General features: G+C 33.5%; 1 protein-coding gene across 1 annotated transcript in view; it reads left to right on the plus strand.

Moving 5' to 3' along the window:
- LOC125073941 (nephrin) overlaps positions 1–21,909 on the plus strand; it is a 238,009-nt gene that overhangs the window by 133,311 nt on the left and 82,789 nt on the right. The window contains exons 5-6 of the mRNA XM_047685061.1: positions 2,256–2,414; positions 17,091–17,166. Of these exons, the coding sequence (XP_047541017.1) occupies positions 2,256–2,414; positions 17,091–17,166 (235 nt within the window). The remainder of the gene's footprint in view (positions 1–2,255; positions 2,415–17,090; positions 17,167–21,909) is intronic.

The following is a 21,909-nucleotide window of genomic DNA, read 5'->3' on the forward strand; positions in this document are numbered from 1 at the left end:
TCAATATAAATAAATTATATATCCGAGCGGTAACTCTACAGTTCGTTAAAACAAACATCTAAACAAATTTTATGAAACATTTATGTATATTTAATCATTGATTTATATGATTATTTAGTGATAACTTCTTATGGGGGGGTAAATCGCTTCGTTACGTAACGCGTTACGGCCATGGCCAGCACGGCAGCTCCTTCTCTCCCACTCTAATCCACAGCGCCATATATTTCTATATTTAGATATTTCGAACAGATTTTTTTTTTAAATTATCATTTCTGTCGGGCGTCCCGAGACGCACACGTGTATTTTTTGTTATTGATTTATCGCAATGACACAATGTAAACGGCTCCTAGGAATATGGGTTGCGGTACGCCGTTCGTATTGTATACACGAAGTGGTTCTTTTTAACATTTGTAATATTGCATTTGTGATATATGATTCGATTCAAGCGATATTAAATTCCAATATAATTTATTAGAGGTAGCTCGGTAGCAAACGCTTAAACATTCAATCAGTTACGAATGTTAGTACACGATTAATTCATGAAGAGAGTTCGTAATAAGTTTTCAATTTTCTTCGGTGGATTCAACATTTCATACCGGAGGGGTTTTAAATTTATTTTAACATAAACATGAATATAGTTACTCTTTATGAGGAGGAACTTACTCCACGGCGTTGGTTTGAAGGAGATTTCTGTTTACACATGTGGCAGATTTTCAGCCAACATATGCAGGTTTTGCTTTGAGCACAATATGAATTATAAAAATAAATTGAGCAAATTATTTTTTGGATGTCCGGATTTGAAATTATTAAAATGAATCTCATTGATAAAGTCTATTGTTGTTTATTAGAATACTTTATCGCAGACAAAAATGCGTTAAATTAAACATTGCTGGATCTCCTGTTGTAGAAGTTAAGTAGTATGTCATTTCTACAAATAATATATGTTTGTTCATTAATATATGAATCAAAAGGATCTGCCTTTCGAATTTGGTACAAATTTTGTCTTTTGTATTCGCTTTCTTTGCTTGACTATAATGCTCTACGCGCTCCGTCTGCCTTTTATTTTATAATTGCTTTTATTGATGTTGATGCGATGACTCCTTGAATTTTTATTGAATACTTCAATAAATAATATGTATTCGTATATATGTATATCGTATCAATGTGTGAGTATAGTCAATACACACACGCGTCGATTCGTCGTAAAGAAAATGCAATAACAGTAAATACTGCTCGATAATTAACCCATTTACTTGGTTCATCGTTCACAAACAGCTGTTATATGTATCTTAAAATAAAAATAAATACATAAAGATATATAATTTTTTTTTAAATTGAATATTGAATATGACTTTATGGTATTTCTCTAAGTTTTCTTCAAATATATATGCTCTCATCACAGTTAAAATAAATAAATATATTCATTAATTAAAATAATTCTCTTCTTTCAGTCTTGGGTTACAACTCAAAGTCACGACACACAGTACATGTGTCGAATCAACCGAAACTCTCATCCGATCAAATCTGCACAAACGCACATAATATATAACGGAGAACATAAGATAATTTTTATTTTCATATATAATAAAACCGCAATTCATTTCGATCCAGGTAGGAGGTAGGAGGGAGGACAGGTAGGCGGAAATCGAAATAATATGATCGTAAATTCGTGTATTTAGACAATATCGGGATATGGAATGAGTTTGACTCAGCAATTTCGTTTTGTCAGTCGAAATTTTAAATTAAATAAGCTTATATACACTTATTATTTTAACTTAATTCAGGTAAATAAACGAGCAAAGGGGTCGGAAATTTTTAAGGAATTTAAACCACTTCGTACACCAACAATTTATACAAGACGTTAAGTCTGTGTCTGTGATCACACTGTCTTGTATGATTAACAATTGTTAAATATTTTGAGGATTTTTTAAGTAAACTTTAGATAATTTATTTGTTTAATATTAAAATTCATTCCATTATAATATTAATCATTAAAGTACGTGACGTCTCTTAACTTTGAGTCTATAAATTCTTACTATAAAGGTATCAAGAGGTCAGCGCTGAAAAGGATCGTGAAAAATTACTAATTTTCAATTTAAATAACATGATAATTTGAAGTAAAAAAATGTCACTGCTAAACTAAAGTCTCCACTCTTAAGAAAAAGATCCTTCCCGCCTCTTAAGATTCCCGTGTTCGAACTGCATCTACTAGCTCCTAAACTATACTAATTGTCAATTACCTTTTTTTGTTACAGCTCCCCCAAATGCGGTGGAAATAGTCAACCATCCTCACAACTCCAAGCTGGAGGTGAAAGAAGGGGAGGACGTGGTCCTGGAGTGCCAAGTCAAAAATGCGAAGCCAGCTGCCAAGATTGTGTGGTACAGGGGTAACCAAGAAATTAAAGGTGAAAAAGGTATGTGGAGTTCCTATTTTTTAAAATTGTATGATGTCCTAGCGATCTAATAGCTTTCTGTCGGGGTGGCCAATCTTCAAGAAAAATAGCCGACTGGCCCAAGTGTTTGATCAAACACAGTTGTGACCCGAGCCAGGTTTTGAACCCAAGCCCTTATGAACTAGCAACTAATCCAACGAGGCAGTCATATAATTTTATTTTTTAACCGACTTCAAAAAAAGCGGGTTATCAGTTCGACATCTATGTTTGTAACATTGTTAGGATTGTATTATATTTGAGTAGAATGATTAATTTCGTATGTCTATGTTTGTTTGTATGTCTGTACGTTTCTCCACGAATTTCTCGATAGCTAAAACTCGTATCGAGATGATAGTTATTAATTTAAGTTAGGTGCACTTCAACTTAGGGAACAATATAAGTTAATCAATCGTAAGAAAATATTGATTTGAAGTCCACTAGCTGTTTCTAAGTTTGTAGTCGGTTAAATTTTTTTCTAAATTTTTTTTATGATTCTGCACATAATCATTCCTCAAATACAAATCGTTATTTGCATCCATTATGTTTGTCGCGACAACAATAATCCATGAAATCATAAAATCAACATCGACAATTAAAGTTCAGCCTTTTATAACTGACACCGTGCGTCCGACACGTGTCATGGAAAAAATATATATTTTTTTTTCCTATCAACCTGATACCGAGTGGTTGTGACGTCGATTTTCAGTCAATTTTAATCTGGACGTCTGAAATGCCTTTTAATATAGGAGTTTAAAATATTTTTTGAATCGTTATTAATATTCGATTCGTTTTTATAAATGATAGGTATTATAAACATCGATAGATTGACTAACATTATCTGAGGCATCTTTTCTTTCTCTCTCATTACGTTGGTACTTAGTTTGTTGTGCTAGTACTTTAATGTAAAATAAAACTACCCACCTTAGAAAAATATGTTATTGTTACTACCATCTTATAAAGGGAACTGAACTATGTATATTTGGATTTCTCTATACGCTTAATATATATGTTGAATTATATATAAGCTAAGGAATTTAAGTGAACGTTTGTAACATCCTTTTGGAATAAACATTTTCAAACCTAAAAAAAAAAAATAGGTATTATTTATTGATGGCTTATGATTCATTGCTCGTTAAGTATTTAACAATAATTGAAAAAAGTATAAATAGGTAGACGGATGAGCAAATCTGAGCTGATAAGGGTCACCACCGCCAATGGAAAATGGCGCATAGAATATCAACCTTTCCTCACTTATGCCTGTAGTTACACTGACTCAACCACTTAGTTAATTTAAAAACAGTAATTCTTTTTTATATGATCAAATTATTTCGGTAAAATAATAGCTCGTGGGTAGATTTGGAGCATCCGACTCAAGCTTGTACTACACAAGATTAATTATAAACTCAAACTATGAAACTGCTCGTTTCTTGTATAGATTTATGCACGTCATCTTCGAAGGTGTCGTAGGCTGTCTTGGCTCTGTGTAAAATATTATCTTGATATTATTGTTTTTGAAAAAATCAAAATATATTTGCAGTACTTTTACGACCTCCGTGGTCGAGTAGTTTGTACACCGGTTTTCATGCGTACGTAACTCCGTGGTCCCGGGTTCGATTCCCGGTCAAGTCGATGTTGAAAAAGTGAATTAGTTTTCTATGTTGTCTTGGGTCTGGGTGTTTGTGGTACCGTCGTTACTTCTAATTTTCCATAACACAAGTGTTTTCGCTATGTGATGTTGTCCAATATTTATATTTATTATTTTATAGTACTAAATAATAAAACAAAAAAGAAAGAGATATTGCACGACTTATGCAGCTTAGCAATGGTTACCTCCTCGCCAGAGTTGTTGGATATATTCATCAAACTTCTAACTACCAATGTTCCGCCAACTAATCTAGATTTTATATCCCCCCTGCAAAATAAATAAGAGTCGGTCTCCTCTCAATGAAATTACAAACATAATACCACCACAGTTTCCGGGTCAAACAAAAATAATTCTTATTTTTAATAGCTCGATGAGCTAATTTCGAGTTGGAAGTTCACGGAACGTTTGTGAGCGAAGGCTTTACGACTCGAATTTCCAAACTAAAAGTTTACCACCATTATCAGCTTAAAAGCTCCGAATTGCGTTCCGGTAGTTTGTTTAATTTCAAAATGGACCCAAACTAAAAATAGGGCGGGAACTTTGTTTTTCATTGTGGAAAAACAACGAATACACTGTAATTGCTGTTAAAGAGAGTTTTTAGAAGACCGCTAAATAAGCCTTCACTTTTTGCCTGAATCGAGTTCTTTTCATTAACTGCAGCTAACTATTATGGTGAGGCTGTCTGTCTGTTATTTCTCTTTTTCACTGGAGTCGGTGCTTAAGACCGTTTAAGGTGCTTGCTTAATTATAATTACTGGCACTATATTATTCTTAATATATTCTGTTTTCGTATTTTTCCAACTGTCAGTTCGAATCATTTCTTTTAATTATATTTAATTTCAAACGTTGTAACATCCTTATATGTACATCCGTAGAGTCTTAAAAGCAAAATTTTAAATGACATTTTAATTGTGGAATTTGTATAGTGCTTATATGTATGTGATATATTTATATATATTATACTAGTTGTCGCCCGCGGCTTCCGCGTTTAGGGGTTGGTTGTCACATGTCAGGCAAAAAAGCCTATGTCCTTCCTTGGAGTTCAAGTTTACTTCATACCAAGTTTAGTCAAATTCGGTTCATTGGTTTAGCCGTGAAGGACAGACAGACAGACAGACGGAGTTACTTTCACATTTATAATATTAAATATATAGTATAGATTGAACAAATATATCAATTTTTAAGGATATTATAAATCCGATAAGATAAACCAAAAGCCTTTTTTTTCGTTTAACTGTTTTTGTATTATCACAACATGGGAGTCCAGTTTCAAATAATTATTAATCTAAAGTTAAACTTATCCAAAACCTACAAAGCGTAAACGTTAGACGTTCGTTTTGCATGAATACAAGTACACACCGCATTGACCATGGACGCTTTGGACGAATTAACGGGAATCATTCTTGTTCATCGACTTCGTTCGTTGCACGGTACAAAGCCATGGTCCGCTGTGCTTCTAAGGCTGATATTGCTCCAGCCCTTTATGGATACATCCTTTCTATTATGCAGACAAATTAGTTATGAGCAAGCGAGCAATAAACACATTGATTAGTATCCATGAAATGGTAATACAGTGGGCTCTTCTAGTGAGGATATTCGGAACTTATACCAGCAAGCTGCTTCAATATGTCAGTGAAGACATGTGCCAAATTTTCATCTGACGATGTTCTAACTTAAAGGCTGCCTCATAACCCTTATCTGTACATAGTCGTTTTTATACCACAAAAAAAACTTTTTTTAAAACTATAAAGTGAAAATTATAATAACAGACCTGTCTCATCGGTACTAAGCAGCACTTGTGAATTATAATATAAATTGATATAAATTGGTGACAAAATATACACCGCCCGTGGACATTTTGTAACACTGGCTCACTCACTTTTCGGAAATGTAACAAAACAATGCTAAGTATTGCTGCTTAATAATATAAATTCCAAAAATTCTCTGCGGCATAGTTAGGAATGTCATAAAAAAAACTGTGTTTTTACGTTACGAATAACGGAACCCTAATTGCAATGGTGTCAGTTCAAGTCATATTGGAATCAAAGGTTCGAGTAAACGTCAGTCACATTTATTGAGTTGTTGACATTCGCTAGATAGAGCCACTGGATGAGACAGCGTTCCTTTTTCAAAATTACAATGTTTAAATGAATGGATTTAAATCTAATATGTGTTTTGATGTGACGTATATAAATGCACACCTCGGGGGTAAGGATGAATGTACGAATGTGGTGAAGGCAAACGACATCACGCTCTCCCTAGTCCTTTGTGTGCAAAGCGGTAAAATATAGGCTAGTAGGCTAAGTATAGGTACTACTTAGTTGTTTTAAATTGTAACGAGTTGTCTCCTGTGGCTTCGCTTGCGTTGGAAAGTTGGTCGCCAGGCATTAAACAATAGTAAACTACGTCTTTTCTTTGGTTTCAAGCTAGCTTCATAACAAATTTTATTAAATTCAGTTCAGTAGGTTGGCCGTGAGACAGACAGTTTTAATTTCACCTTTGTTATATTAGTATAGATATCAAAATATGAAATCGTTTTGTTTTATTTTACTGCATATTTATTTATTGTTTTGTATTTAATTATGAAATCTTTATATAACCATCATTTTTGGTCGGACTATTTCACGTGCCATATCTAGTCGTAAGTTATCTCTGGTGTCTAGTGATGCATAAAACGAAAATCGACGTCCAATATTCCGCTATGAATTTCGTAACATTCGAGCACGGATAGTTAGGGATGGCATTCTATTAAAATCATCCCTTATCATCAAAACGCATAGCGTGATTAATGGTGTGTCATTCCGACCATATACGAAATTGCTGTTACAAAAATAGTAAAACTCCTTCGATTAAAATCGTAGGAAACAGAAGTCGAATATTATACGATGCCTTATAAAAACGTGTCGCCCAAAGTTTTTTGTTTTGCAAAATCGATTATAGTAAAGCCACAACTGGATCTAAGATTAAATGCTAATTCACTGCGTCACTTGAAGGTAAATGGTCTTCGAAATTTCTTACATTACCAATGCGACCAACTGAGAATAAGACAAAAAGTGGGATATATATATTTAATTGTATCGGTACGTGGACCTGATGGTCACCACCGCCCATAGACAATGGCGTTGTAAGAAATATTAACCATTCCTTACATCACCAATGCGCCACCAACCTTGGGAACTAAGATGTTACGTCCCTTGTGCCTGTAGTTACACTGGCTCACTGACCCTTCAAACCGGAACAAAACAATACTAAATACTGCTGTTTGGCGGTAGAATATCTGATGTGTGGGTGGTACCTACCCAGACGGGCTTAACAGACAGACCCACAAAGCCCTACCACCAAGTAATAATAGTTAACGACGAAATTTCTTATAATAAATGATATGAAACAAATGATAGAGTCATTATGACGCACGGTATCAAAATATTCATTTCACATTTCCGTTCAGACAGATGTGAATATTGTATTTACTTTTAAAAACCTTTTTCAATAAACGAGATGGACAGACAGCTGCGACGCGCGTCACTTGGATTATTGTCATCATCGTTTTGTTATCAAGTTTATTCTGTACTAGCTGAGCCCGCGACTTCGTGCGCGTTTGAATTTAACAAAAATGTCAATGTTGTAGCTTAGTTACTCCTTATTACATCAGCTATCAGTGAAAGCCGAGTGTCAAAATGAGAGTCAAAATCGGTGCAGCCATTTCAAAAATGTAAAAAATGTTTTTTGGTATATGTATCGTTTATACATAGATATGCATTTAGAAAAACGCGGTTATTTTAATATTACAATCAGACACTCCAATTTTATTATATGTATAGAAGATGTCATACATATACTTGGTAGTTGGATTTGGTGCCCGTTTGGGTAGGTACCACCACCCACCCACATCAGGTATTCTATCGCCAAATAGAAATACTTTGTATTTTTGTGTTCCAATTTGATGGGGTTAGAGGTTCAGTTTGAACCAGGGTAACTGCAGTCACAAGGGACATAACATCTTAGTTCCCAAGGGTAGTGGTGCATTAACGATGTAAAGAATGATTAATATTTCTAACAGCACCAATGTCTATGGGTCTATGGGCGGTGGTGACCACTTAACATTAAGTGGCCGGTCTGCATGCTTATTACATTTAAAAAATGCTAAAGCAATATACATAAAACTTCTACCAAGCGATGTATGCGTTTTCTAGAATGTTTTAGAATAGAATATTATTACGTCACAAGGTACGCTTCGCAGTATCACCCGCCTTAAATTTAGACTATTGATGTGACAACAGAAGAGATATACTGGCTTTAATATTCAATACGACTTGCTCTATCTGGAGTATATGTTTCAACTTGTATTGTGATCAGTCGAACAAAGTCGGAGTTTAGTCATCTGAATTAATGAGTTAACCTAATATCAACGCACTCTCACTCAATATAAAAGCACTCCTCATTTGACAGCGCACTAAGAAAGGATCATGTTTAATTCTTTTGGACTACCCTCTAACTTCGACTTCATCCAGTACAACCGCATATAGAGTTATGAGTGTTGCGTTAAAAACTGTTTTTATCCGAGGCTTTGTACTACTTATTTTGTCCGATTGCCTCCTATTTATTGACTAGTTTCCAAAATAAATAAGAAATTATTGTACGATATATAAATATCTATCTCGTTCTATATTTGGTGCAACTTGTAGACGATATTTGTGATTGATTTCAGTAAATTTTTATATCAAAATCAGTAAAAATTCGTTTAAAAATCAGTAAAATCTCCAGTAGCGTTAAAACAGATCGATAGTCGATGTCAATGAATCCCAATTTAATAGTGAACGGCAATTGCTTACTAATTGATATCGAAAACTTGCTTAATTAATGACGAGATAGCGCCAATTAGTGATGTGACCAATTATCGATACAGTTTCACGTATCGAGTAAGTTTACAATGAATTTTAATAATAACTAATATCGTAACTTTTTTAAAATATTTAATTATGTTGATTTTTAATTTGAAAATATAATCATGATTGGTACAGTAGTTCTAATTTGTATATAGTAAAGGCCTCAATATTAATAATTCCTATGTAAATAAAGTTATATATTAACATAAAAAAAATCAAAGCCAATGGTAGATTCCGAATTTATACAAACAATTCTACTTCTTAAGTTAGTAATTTACAGTGTGGTAATCGGTGTTCAAGAGGATACGGCTAGCGTAATACCTACCTGTGTTAAGGGACTTTACGGCAGTGCGACCAACCAAAAATTACCATTCTACCTGAAGACATTAACCGATAAAAACGGTAATATTTGCGATTCTCTTCACCTATTAATGGAATTTTTACTTTCTCCGCCCAACGACGCGGAAGGGGGTTAATCGCTTCTAAATTGAAACGTTTTTGTAATCTATATTAATTCCGACGATCCCTTCTCTTTTAATAGCTTTGGGGTAGATTTTTTTTTTTTACCTTAATGAATCTAAAGTGAAGTTATGTAGCAGCCAGTACTTTTAATTGGTGGTAGGGCTTCGTGCAAGGCCTCTGGGTAGGTACCACCCACTCATCAGATATTTGCCAAACAACAGTACTCAGTATTGTTGTGTTCCGGCTTGAAGGTTGAGTGTGTGTAAAGTATGTTACTACGGGCTCAAGGGACAGAACAACTTAGTTCTCAAGGTTGGTTACAACGCCTTTGTCTATGGGCGGTGGTAACTACTTCAAGTACCATCAGGTGGCCCATAGCTCGACCCTACTTTTGATATATAAAATCAGTAATTACCCCATTGCTTGGGTAAAGTTTTTATTATGGAATAGATGGCAAACGAGCAGGAGGCTTACCTGATGGAAAGTGACTCTCACCACTTGTTCACCGCGCTTCTTCAGTGGATTCACTTTGAGATTTTCTTCCGACACATGCAGGTTTCCTCACGATGCAGAAGATGAATTATATACACAAATTTAAGTCATGAAAATTCAGTATTGCCTGGATTGGAACCCCGTAACAATTGATTAAGGTAACCGTATTTTAATTGCTGGATATATTACATGATATTTTTAAAACTAATTAACATGTAATAATTTACAAGTATGAGTAATCAAAAGTCCGTAAAAGTCTGATGAAGAAAAATGTTTATATTTAGAAGTCCAAGCTTTCGCTTCGCTTCATTAATTAAAACAAATATTCATCAAATCCAATTTAAAATAATAAACTCGGGACTTTCCATAAAATTTGAAAATCAAATTAAAGGTCAAATATAAAAATAATTTATAATGACGTCATGTCCGATTAACGTTCAAACAAATGATGAAAATTATAACGAACGACGTGTATGAGAAAGGTTGATAAATTAAATTTAATAATCCTTAGTTTATTATTATTTTAATACATATATTAAACCTTAATTCATGAATATTTTATTTTCCCCTTCAGGGGGTACGAATTCCCTTTTCAGGGTTTAATCTCCGTTTTATCGTTTATATGGCTGTAAAAAAAGGAGCAATAATTTAAGAAATCATATTTTGTCCCCTCCAGTAACTTAAAAGGGTAAACGTATTAGTTTCCATTCGGCGGGCTAAAGAGAGAGCTATGCTGGTGTTCCTCTGAAGGATCAATTCCGGAACGAGGTGATCTGACTGAGAACGAAGGTAGTTGACATAGCTCAGAGGATTAGTCAGCTGTAGTGACAAATTCTAAGTTGACCGTTGGGGCAAGAAGGTTCTAGAGTGGAGACCGCGTATCAGCAAGCGTAGTGTAGGACGCCTTGTGACAAGGTGGAGCGATGATGTACGGAAGGTGACTGGTAGAAAGTGGATAAGAAGGGCTGAAGATTGGGCTCAGTGACGCGCCATAGGGAAGGCATATGTCTTGCAGTGGACTAATACAGGCCTACTACGATGATGATGATTAGTTTCCAAGGTCAGTTTCATGTTTATGTTGTAGAACCTTAACATTTCTTACAGTGATCAATGTCTATAATCTTAAAACTGAAAAAAAAATACACGATCTGTAGAATAATGGCGAGTGTTATATCCACCTTCTGTACCTTTGTAACGTGTTGTGTAATAAGGATGAAATTTCATCTTACAAATTTCCCTTACAAGAAAAGCTTATGTAATTTTTTCCGGTAAATTATCATTACTCCAACGACTCGAAATAAATTTGAGCTCCGTTTCGAGTGTACTTCAAAACGTTCTTGTTTACGGAATGACCCTTGTGGTTTTGGGGTTCCGTATGAGACTAAACCATTAAAAATTAAACGTAATTCATATTATACCAGAGCCGAGATGGCCCAGTGGTTAGAACGCGTGCATCTTAACTTAAAATTCACATCACTTCACTTTTTCACTTCCACTTAATTTTCATGTGCTTAATTGGTATTCATAATTCAACTCCAGCTCATCAGGTTTCGTAAAAAAACCTGCATGTGTTTAATTTCACACACAACGCACAACGCACGACGTCTTCTGGTATCAGTTATATATATGTGGATTAGTTCAGTAGTGTTTTCAGTTACACATAGTGAAACGTTTCCTCGTGTGGCAGTATAGATTATAACAGCCTGTAATTATTCCACTGCTGAACAAAGACTGGCTCCCTTGAGGGAAAGATTTCAAAATCATACCATAACGTTGACTAAATACAACTGTGACAGAATTTTATTCCCAACAAGTTTTCGCCGGCGGTTTTTAAGGGTTGATTATCAGTTGTTAGGTATGAAAGAATAATTTACGTCATTCCTTGGAGTTGAAGCTTGCTTCACGTCAAATTTCATCAAAATCGGTTCAGTGAAAAGTTAAGCGTGACCGTGACCGTGACCGTTCCGCGTTTGTAATATCAGTATAGATTAATTAAATGTGATCATGAAAACTCAATCGAACTAATTATATCATAAAAAACATTAAAACTCAGAAGTACAGCTCAGATATGAACCCGTGTCCTTCAGTCAAGAGGAGAGGATTCCTTTACTCAGCACTCACTGCTTACATTCTTATGATAAATTTGACATTTCAAAAAATCAAATAACGTTTAACTTTTTCCAACATTGTACAGAACGTTAAATTACAAATTCTCAACGGTTAAGTAAAACCATCAAAAATGAAACAATTTCTCAGTGATCTACTGTAATAAAGAAAATTAATGTTACGGAACCATTCGTTATGATATTTCACGGGATTTTCCAGTTTCCTTGATGTCTATGTACGGCGTAATGTATTTTGAAATACGCTATTTTTCCTGTATCGTAATTTTATTTGCCTCGTTGGTTTAATGGTGGAATTGGAATTGTTATGGTATAAAGTTTTATTAGGTTGCTATCTGCTGTTTTAGGGGTCAGTAAATTGAACGGAAAACCTTGAAATTTTATCCCAATATAAAACGGATTATTCTGGTTTATAACTTGTCTTAAAGTGTATTTTATTGAAGCTCTAAGGTTACTTTCTGAAATATATCATGACTCAACTTCTTAAAAAATCACAGATGACTTAAGATGTATTATATAAATTATCTCATTTAAAATGCCCGCCGTTTTTTTATCTATTGAGTAAAATTGGTAAGAGGTAACATTGTAATTCGGCACGAAACCAAGTAGGTACTCTTCTTTATTTAATTAAAGAACATATTTTATTATTTACAATGAAATATCTCTTTTATCTTATAAAGAATAAAAAGAATTCTCTGTTAATAATTTTAACATAGACCTTAAATTAATTGTCTGTCAAAAAAATATCTACAATTATTATTAAATAAATTAACCTTATCTTGAAGGATTTTTTAAAAGCATATACGTATTTTAACTTACTGGGCCTTTATATACAGACCAACGTTTAGTCTGTATTCTTTAAAACTAAATTGCTAACTAAACGGCTTGATCTTTAAATGCTATTTAAGTTGTAATTCGTTAAACAACGTTCTGTCTTCCTCTTTCAAATGTCAAACCAATGGTGAAAGAACGAGAGACAATAATTATAACTAATTATAATATTCATTAATAAGGCTAATATACAATTGGTGTCAGGGCTTTGTGCCATCATCATCAAACATTAGATATTCTATCGCCAAACAGCAATACCTAATAATGTTGTGTTACGGTTTGAAGGGTGAGTGAGCCAGTGTAACTACAGACACATGGGACATAATATGGGATGTAAGGAATTATTAATATATATAGCGCCTATGTCTATAAGTGGTGTTGATCACTAACCATCAGGTGGCCTATTTGATCGTCCATACATTACATAAAAAAGCCCATAAAAGTTCTAATCAAACAAATAATATAAGATCTAGCTATGTCTTAGTGGAAACAATACATTTCCACGAATAACGTTACAAATGTTTAAATTTTAAACAAAAAAACTTCAGAATATTTCTTAGACAAACTTACAAAAGTCTTGATTAAGTTTTACGTAATGGAGACCATTCGCCGCATCGTTTTGACGTCATAGCCTTTAAACGAATCACTTAGATCTACAAGTGCATCAAAACTTATTTTTAATATATTTTAGACAATTTAGATTTAATAAAACATGTTATATGATGAATGAATAATATCAAATACGAAACACCATTAATTTAGAAACTACTTAACTGTAAACGCAACAATATTGATCTGATTTAAAAAACAGTTAAGGAAATTATTTTGGTATATTGTATTCACATAATTCAAAGGATACAATCAAACCGACTGTCCTTAAGGTAGGTAATTTGATAAGCCAGCTAATGCAAGTGGTCACCATGTCAACATCGGCGTGTTTAAGTCAAGCCCGTAAAGAATCTTTTAATCGGTTTTTTTAATTGAAAAACTTAAATTAAACTCGACGCCATTTCCAACGAATCAAACGATATCTTAATTTTCCGAACATTACAAAACTTGTCAATTTCTTTTTGACGTCGCAAACATCTTAGAGCTTAGAAGATCGCTGATTTTTCTTTGAATGCTTTTCGATTATCGATGAGATATTTTTAAAATGTATTGCGGCTTAATAAATTAAATATAAGGGTTGAGTTTAAGCGACTGTGGCTCAAAGTCATTTCCTTTTTACGATGGAACATATTCGGAGAATAATCTTGCAAAAAAAATGCGAAAAATGTTTGCAAAACTATGCTTTATATATTTAACAATCGAAAGCAAAATATACTTCATTCAAATAGGAACTTGCTTGATTAAATTAAATGACCTGTTCTGAATGTAATATCCTGAGGAGAACCGGCAAGTTACTCTTTTCCGAAAATCAGTTACATCCCACATCAACGAATACCAACTCCACAATTTAATGTCGTCTAACCTTTTTTTTCAGAAACATCAAAAATCACTCCACATTTGTAAAATGCTTCTCATTTCAAATCAATGTCAAGGTCTCGGGTTCAAATTCATCCATTGCGACTCGCTTGATAAAAAATTGCAACATTTTCCTTTTCAAGTCAGACTTCAGCGTCTCAATATCTCAACCAAGACAGGCACGTAACCTCTCTATAATTTTCTTTAAAACGAACAACTTAAGCTCTCGTAACACTGTTTTTACTCTGTTCTTCTTCTGAACCATCTCGTTTCAAGATTCAAGATGGTTGTATAAGCGTAGTCTTATATACCCTTACATAAACTTACGACCTTTTTTCTCTTAAACATTCTATATATGCGAATTTTCATAATAGATATACTTTTTTTCACTAAATCGTGTTTACATAAACAGTCTGTAAATTTCCCACTGCTGGGCTAAGGCCTCCTCTACTTTTTGAGGAGAAGGTTTTGGAGCATATTTCACCACGCTGCTCAGACTCATGCAGGTTTCCTTACGATGTTTTCCTTCACCGCCGAGCACGAGATGAATAATAAACACAAATTAAGCACATGAAAATTCAGTGTTGCTTGCCTGGGCTTGAACCCGCAATCATCGGTTAAGATGCACGCGTTCTAACCACTGGGTCATCTCGACTCTAAATCGTGTTTATTTACATATATCTTTTACTATTTTTTAACCGTGGTTTCGTCACGTGGAATTTACATTCAACGACTCCATTGCTGTGTGTTGTGAATGAGAGAGATGTCAAACTAAATAATATCTGGTCCTCTACTATATAGTATCTTGGGATATATATAAAAGATACAGTCCAATTTTCAAGGTCATCTGCTAAATTGTTGTGTTATATTGTTATAAAGGAAGGTTTCGGGTTCAAAATATGGCCGCCGAGTATAAAATTCCATTAGAATTTATAATTCATTTGATTCATCATTCATTTCGTATATCATACTTGGCAAGATATATTTACATCCGTAAGGGATTCTTCCATGTACCACGCTCGGGATTAAACGTGACCCCTTATTTTTTATGTAATACACTTTGCCCAACCGTGGGTCTGTGAACTTATACTTATACCGTGATTAATTATGTAATCTTTATTTCTAAGCTTTGAAGCAAACGTTTTGGAACTGAAATTTTATGGTAGAGGTATTTATAAGAAGTTACTCGAAACTCACCTCAGAAGTATGAAAATACAGAATTTGATATGCAACATTTACTTTAATATTTATACTATAAAGAATACACGTATCAAAATGGTGTATAACCGTAAGTCACTTGTCAACATTTCAAAAGTGAGATTCGAAGTGAATTATCCGTGAAGTCAGAATACGAGTAAGTTTCACTGTTGTCAGATGTTGAAACATTTCAGGAATATCTGCGGGTAATCAATATCTGTGCGCACGATAAACTGATCGAAGATAATCAGAGAAATCTAATATAATATAGTCTTAGAGCTAATAGTAAATAGTCTAGGAGCTTATTTTTTTTTTAACCTTCAATTATTCGAGTCACCAATTAAACATTAATTTGTAAATTTACACAAAATTCTCGAATTCTTAATAAATTAACTTTACTTGTGTTGTTTCAGTCGTGCACAAAGGCTCAGTTTATCTCATTCTCAGAGGGACTGTTCCACCTAAATTGCTAAAATTAAGCTGAATATACCTCTAGGGCTCTACGTAGACTTGTAAATGTACAGAGGTCGCCTAATTAATTTGCGTTCAACTCTCATAATAATGACAATTTAGCTTAGCAATGTTATTTTATAGTTATGTAATATATACATAAATAGTTTGGTTAATATTATTATGGAAATATGAGCATATAGGCCACCTGATGGTAAGTGGTCACCACAGCCCATAGACAAAGGCGCTGTAAGAAATATTAATCATTCCTTACATCACCTACGCGCCACCAACCTTGGGAACTAAGATGTTATGTCCCTTGTGCCTGTGATTACACTGGCACAAGGGACATAACACTTAGGTTTTTATAAAAACAATAAAAGTCAAAATATTAAGTTAATTTATTTTCCTTTCATTTTTTCTTTTAATAATTGCCCGGTCTGTTTATTCTGTAGTCTACACATACTTAATGTGTCTAAGGGTAGTTTTAACTGAGAACATTAATAGTTTTAGTATGCAAATACAAACGTACGAATGAAAATGTTTTAATTGTTTAACACCATATCTCATTTAAGCTGAGCTCGTTTTGATGTTATTTATGCGAAAATATAAAATAGAACTAAGCATAAAAAATAAACGTCTTATTCACTTTTGTTTGTATATTAGAATTTTATGTGTCTTGTCTGCGGTATGCAGAAGTCTGTAAAATAAGTATTTTTTTTTAACTTTAATGTAACTGTCAGTTTAAAGTTTTGATAAAAGCTTTATAAGCTAGCCTTAACAATAAGATAAAAGATAATTGCTTAAAAATTTCCCCCCAATTTTTGTTTTTTTTTTTAATAAATTGATGTTGGTATTTGGATACGTAGCATACTAGATGATCCCACGACTTGAACTGTGTGAAATTTATGCAATGAAATGCTTTATGAATTTGTATACAACCCTTTATCCCAAAATTACCCCCTTTAAAGGTGAATAATATAGTGTCCGTCTATGGGGTCCAAGCTTGCTTGTTGATAAGATACAAAATTAAAAATTACTTCATATCTAACAAAATGTTAATTATCAAAAAAAATCTTTAATTAGTCGTATTTTATTTTTGTTTCAGTATCAAGCGAGGAGATAAAGGAGGTCGAAGGTCCAACTGGGATCCCAAAGTCCACGAGATACACTACAATATCCAGGTAACTAAGAACTACATTTAAACTACAAACTAAAACTGCAGTTTTATAAACCACACAAAAACATATTAAAACATTGTTATTTTTGAAACTAACAGTGCTTTTAGTGCTATTAGAAATAATTACACTGGCTCACTCAGGCTTCAAACCGAAAGGGTGATACAAATTATGTTTAAAAATAGCACTTTTTAATCGAAATAACATTTTTTTTACATTAGTAGCCCCTAAATTTCCCCCTGCTGGGCTAAGGCCTCCTCTACTTTTGAGGAGACGGTTTGGAACATATTTCACCACGCTGCTCCAATGCGGGTTGGTGGAATACACATGTGGCAGAATTTCGTTGAAATTAGACACATGCAGGTTTCCTCACGATGTTTTCCTTCACCGCCGCAAATTAAGCACATGAAAATTCAGTGGTGCACGCCTGGGTTTGAACCCGAAATCATCGTTTAATATGCACGCATTATAACCACTGGGCAATCTCGGCTCTCGCTCTTGAAATTACAGAATTAAGGTAAAAAACACTGGAAATGAAATCAATATATTTAGAAGAAATTGGTCCGTGCAACTATTAAAATTAATATTTAAAAGTAACATTTCGATGTTCGTTTGTTTTATTTCTGATCGCATACATATACACGAATCAACAGCTCACCGTGTATATGGTGCGAATGTCAAAGGTGACCGTATCGCTCATAACAATCTCTTCCAGGCTTTGTGACACGAACTTAATTAACATTATTAAAATACGATAGTGTAACGCAAAAACATATGATATAATAAACAAATGATCGTCGGATTTTAGTGCGAATAAAAATATAATTATTGTTAGCTGATATAGACGTGCGCGTCACCGATTTCGCTCATAGAGGTAATTTTCAGAAGAGACTACGTCAACTCCTTAGGGGATTAAATTCACAGCTGCACATTATCTTTTGACTTGGTAGGGTAGCCTTGATGGCTGGTGGTAGTATTGTTGTGTTCCGATTTCAAGGGTGAGTTAGCCAGTGCAACTACAGGTATAGGCCTCTTCCTTAAAGGCCGGCAACGCATCTGCAAGCCCGGTGTTGCAAATGTCCATGGGCGGTGGCAGTCACTTTCCATCATGTGAGCCTCCTGCTCGTTTGCCACCTGTAACATAAAAAAAAGGTACAAGGGACATAATATCTTATTTCCCAAAATTGTACAACAGTGTTTTAAGCTATAGTTAATGTTTCTCTCCCTTTCTATTGGCGATGGTGACCATTAACCACCAGGTGGCCCATATGCCAGATAGCCTACACATAATGTGACATAAAATATGTCAAAGCTAGAAAATTTTTTTTAAATAAAATAAGTAACTTAGTTACTTGCCGGTTCTTCTCGGTAGAACCTACATTCCGAACCAGTGGTAGCTTTACTTTAAAAAGTTTGTTAAATGTCGATTCAAAAGTGCTTGTAAAAGCCTACTCGAACATTTTATTTTATTTTGATTTGATTTGATTTGAATTGGTGAGAAAAGCCTAGTTACCTATTTTCAATAAATGACATCCTGGTAAAGACTAAGAATTAGCAAAGACGAGATAGGGCCTTCGCCCAGTAGCGCGTAAAGGCTGCCGATGGTATAAATTTAATTTAAATTGTGTATAGACGAAGGCAAACGCTAGTGCAATTTAAACGTAATTTATCGAGTGATAAAATCAAATACACACTGCAAAACTTCCACATAGGACAATCTGCGTCAAATGTGATAAGGGTTAGATGCTAAGGGACGTTTACGTCATTTCAGTACGATACGATCAAAATGTGTGACTCGTAATTTGTTGATAAGCGTTGAAGATATTTCGTACTACTCTGTTTGTTTATTTGTTCTATTCTGCTCTGCTTTAATTTCGAAATTTAAAAAAAAAAGATACCATTTTAAATAATAATATAAATATATCCTTCTATACAAGTACGTACATGATAATATTATTAGTATAAATTATTAATGACCCCTGTTATATACGCAAGGACATTGTTCAAACGCTTGTCACGTCGATAGTTTAAATTCAAAGTGAAACGGCGAAGCGCAGCGATTTATATAATAATACTAGCTGTGCCCGCGACTTTGTGCGCGTTTGAATTTAATAAAATAGCGTGACTATTATTATTTTTCATATAAATCTAAAATAAAAGTAGCCTAAGTTACTCCTTATTACATCAGCTATCTGCCAGTTAAAATCCCGTCAAAATCGGTCCAGCCGTTCCAGAGATTAGCCGGAACAAACAGACAGAAAAAATTTTGAAAAAAATGTTTTTTAGGTATATGTACCGTGTATACATACATATGCATTTAGTAAAACGCGGTTATTTTAATATTACAAACAGACACTCCAATTTTATTATATGTATATAAATTATATGCTCTAACTTTCCCCGAAACGCACTGCATCTTATGGTATAAGTTTTATGTATATAAACGTCGTAGATTATAAAACAACGTTTCTTTTTATATCAGTTTTTTTTCCATATAAATACATAATAATAAACATACTTAATAGGCGTTGGAGTTATATACTCTTTCATCAGTAAAAATATAACGGACTATAACATAATATGATTTGTAAAATACTAAAAAATGTATGTAAGTAAAAAACTTCACGAGACTCGGGAACAAGACATTCGTAGATAATGTCGAAATATCGATCTCCACCAAATAAAAATAAAAAACATGGTAAATATCCCGTTTTAAATACTTGTAGTGATAAAAATAACCATGTTATCATTCAACTACAGGTTTAATGAGAATAAAATATAAAGAATCATATAAGTTCATATTATGCGTGTCAAATATTCTAGGAATTTCAACGGAGCTGTTGTTTTTATAATATATATATCATTAAAAATAATATTCATCCTTTTAGGGTTCCATAGCCAAAGGATAAAAAATAAAAAATAGGGTCCCACTATTACTAAGACTTCGCCACCAGGCCGTATTCCAAGAACCGTGATAGCTAGTCAGTAGAAATTTTCACAAATTATGTAATCCTGTAGCCGCTATAACGATAAACCAAAATAATTAAAAACAAAATAAAATAAATATTTAGGAAGCCTCCTGTACAACAAACGCGTTTTTTTTTGCCCTTTTTTGCTCGATATCAATAATAGCAAGAGGTAGGCACTTGAAATATTCACAAAATACTCAGTTGTATTTTAAACTTTAATAATAAATAATAAAATTAAAATAAAATGTAAATAAATTCTTAAGGGAGGCTCTTATAAAAAAGCGCCATTTTACCTATTTTTTTTTGAGTATATCATCTTGCGTTGAAAGATCTACTGGCATATGCCTCCCCCCCTGGTGGTTAGTGGTCACCATCGCCCATAGAAAATTGGCGCTGTGAGAAATAATAACGATAGCTTACAACACTATTGCGCGACCAACCTTGGCAATTAGATCTCATATCCCTAGTGCCAGTAGTTGGGACTAGCATTATTATATATAATATTCCGGATTCGCACGAGTAGACTAAGGGTTTACACAAAACGCGAAGTACTCTAGAATAACGGAAGCTTTATTAGGAAACATTTATTCCAACATCTCCAATAATAATCGTCGTATTCAAATAATTCAGCCAATTCAGCCAAAATCTTATTGTTATTACACATCTGCACCTTTTTCATGAATTCGTATCTATAAAAATCGTATGAAAATCCGACCAGTAGTTTTTGAGTCTACGCATTCATAAAGACAGATAGACAGAAGCAGTGTTGTTTTATTGTCTAGTTATGTATGTTTTGTTTGCCTAACTGGACAAAATTCTCTTCAAAAATGGGGAATTAAAGTAACGTACAAAATATTAAACTTTAAATATAAGCAAAGTTTAAACAGCTCATGTCCCTAACACTTAAACGATCTACACACAGACGGACAAAATATAAATTACTTTTGTAAAATGTGCAAAGTTGATGACATGGATGTCGGGCTACTAGATGTGTTTTGAGCGTAGTATTGTATTATCGCATGTTAACTAACTGTAGCTTAACGAAATTTAATTAAAAAACTTTGCATAATCTTTTATAAATTTACAACGCTAAAAAGAAAAAAGTAATAAGCTAGCCACTTCTATTTACGCATTAGGGCCTTAAGTAAGACATGTTTATTATTTATCTTTACTAATATTATAAATGACAAAGTAACTCTGTCCGTCTATCTGTCTGTCAAGCTTTCACAAATAAACCACTGAAACTAAGATCATGAAATTTGATATGAAGTAAGCTTGAATTGAAGCAAGGAAAGACATAGGCAACCTACCTACGACCACATCTCCCCATTGCCCTAATACACTGACTAAAACTAGTTTCACGGTTTATTTTTATTTTAGGAAAACAAACAATATGATGACACTTATGGCATGATAATATACAATATTACATACAGCAGCTAAGTTTCCACTGATTAATTACACAATTATTAAAATTAAACAAAGACAAACATACATAAATCAAATAGGTAACATTATAGAATCAATGATACCAATAAACGTATACTAGCAGAGAGCTTATACAGTTATGAATGAAATTAAAGAAAGTGAAAATTACTTTAAAAATCAGTTATATACATACGGTTGAAGCCAAACCATTGATACATCTTAAAATCGAAATGTAATAACTTTAAATAATAATATTAATACTATACGCTTCTATATAGATAAGTACGTACATAGTAATATTACTAATAAATCGTTATATGTATTATACACAAGGATATGAAATTGTTGAAAC

This window comes from Vanessa atalanta, chromosome 26 (genome assembly GCF_905147765.1).
Source record: "Vanessa atalanta chromosome 26, ilVanAtal1.2, whole genome shotgun sequence".
Lineage (NCBI taxonomy): Eukaryota > Metazoa > Arthropoda > Insecta > Lepidoptera > Nymphalidae > Vanessa > Vanessa atalanta.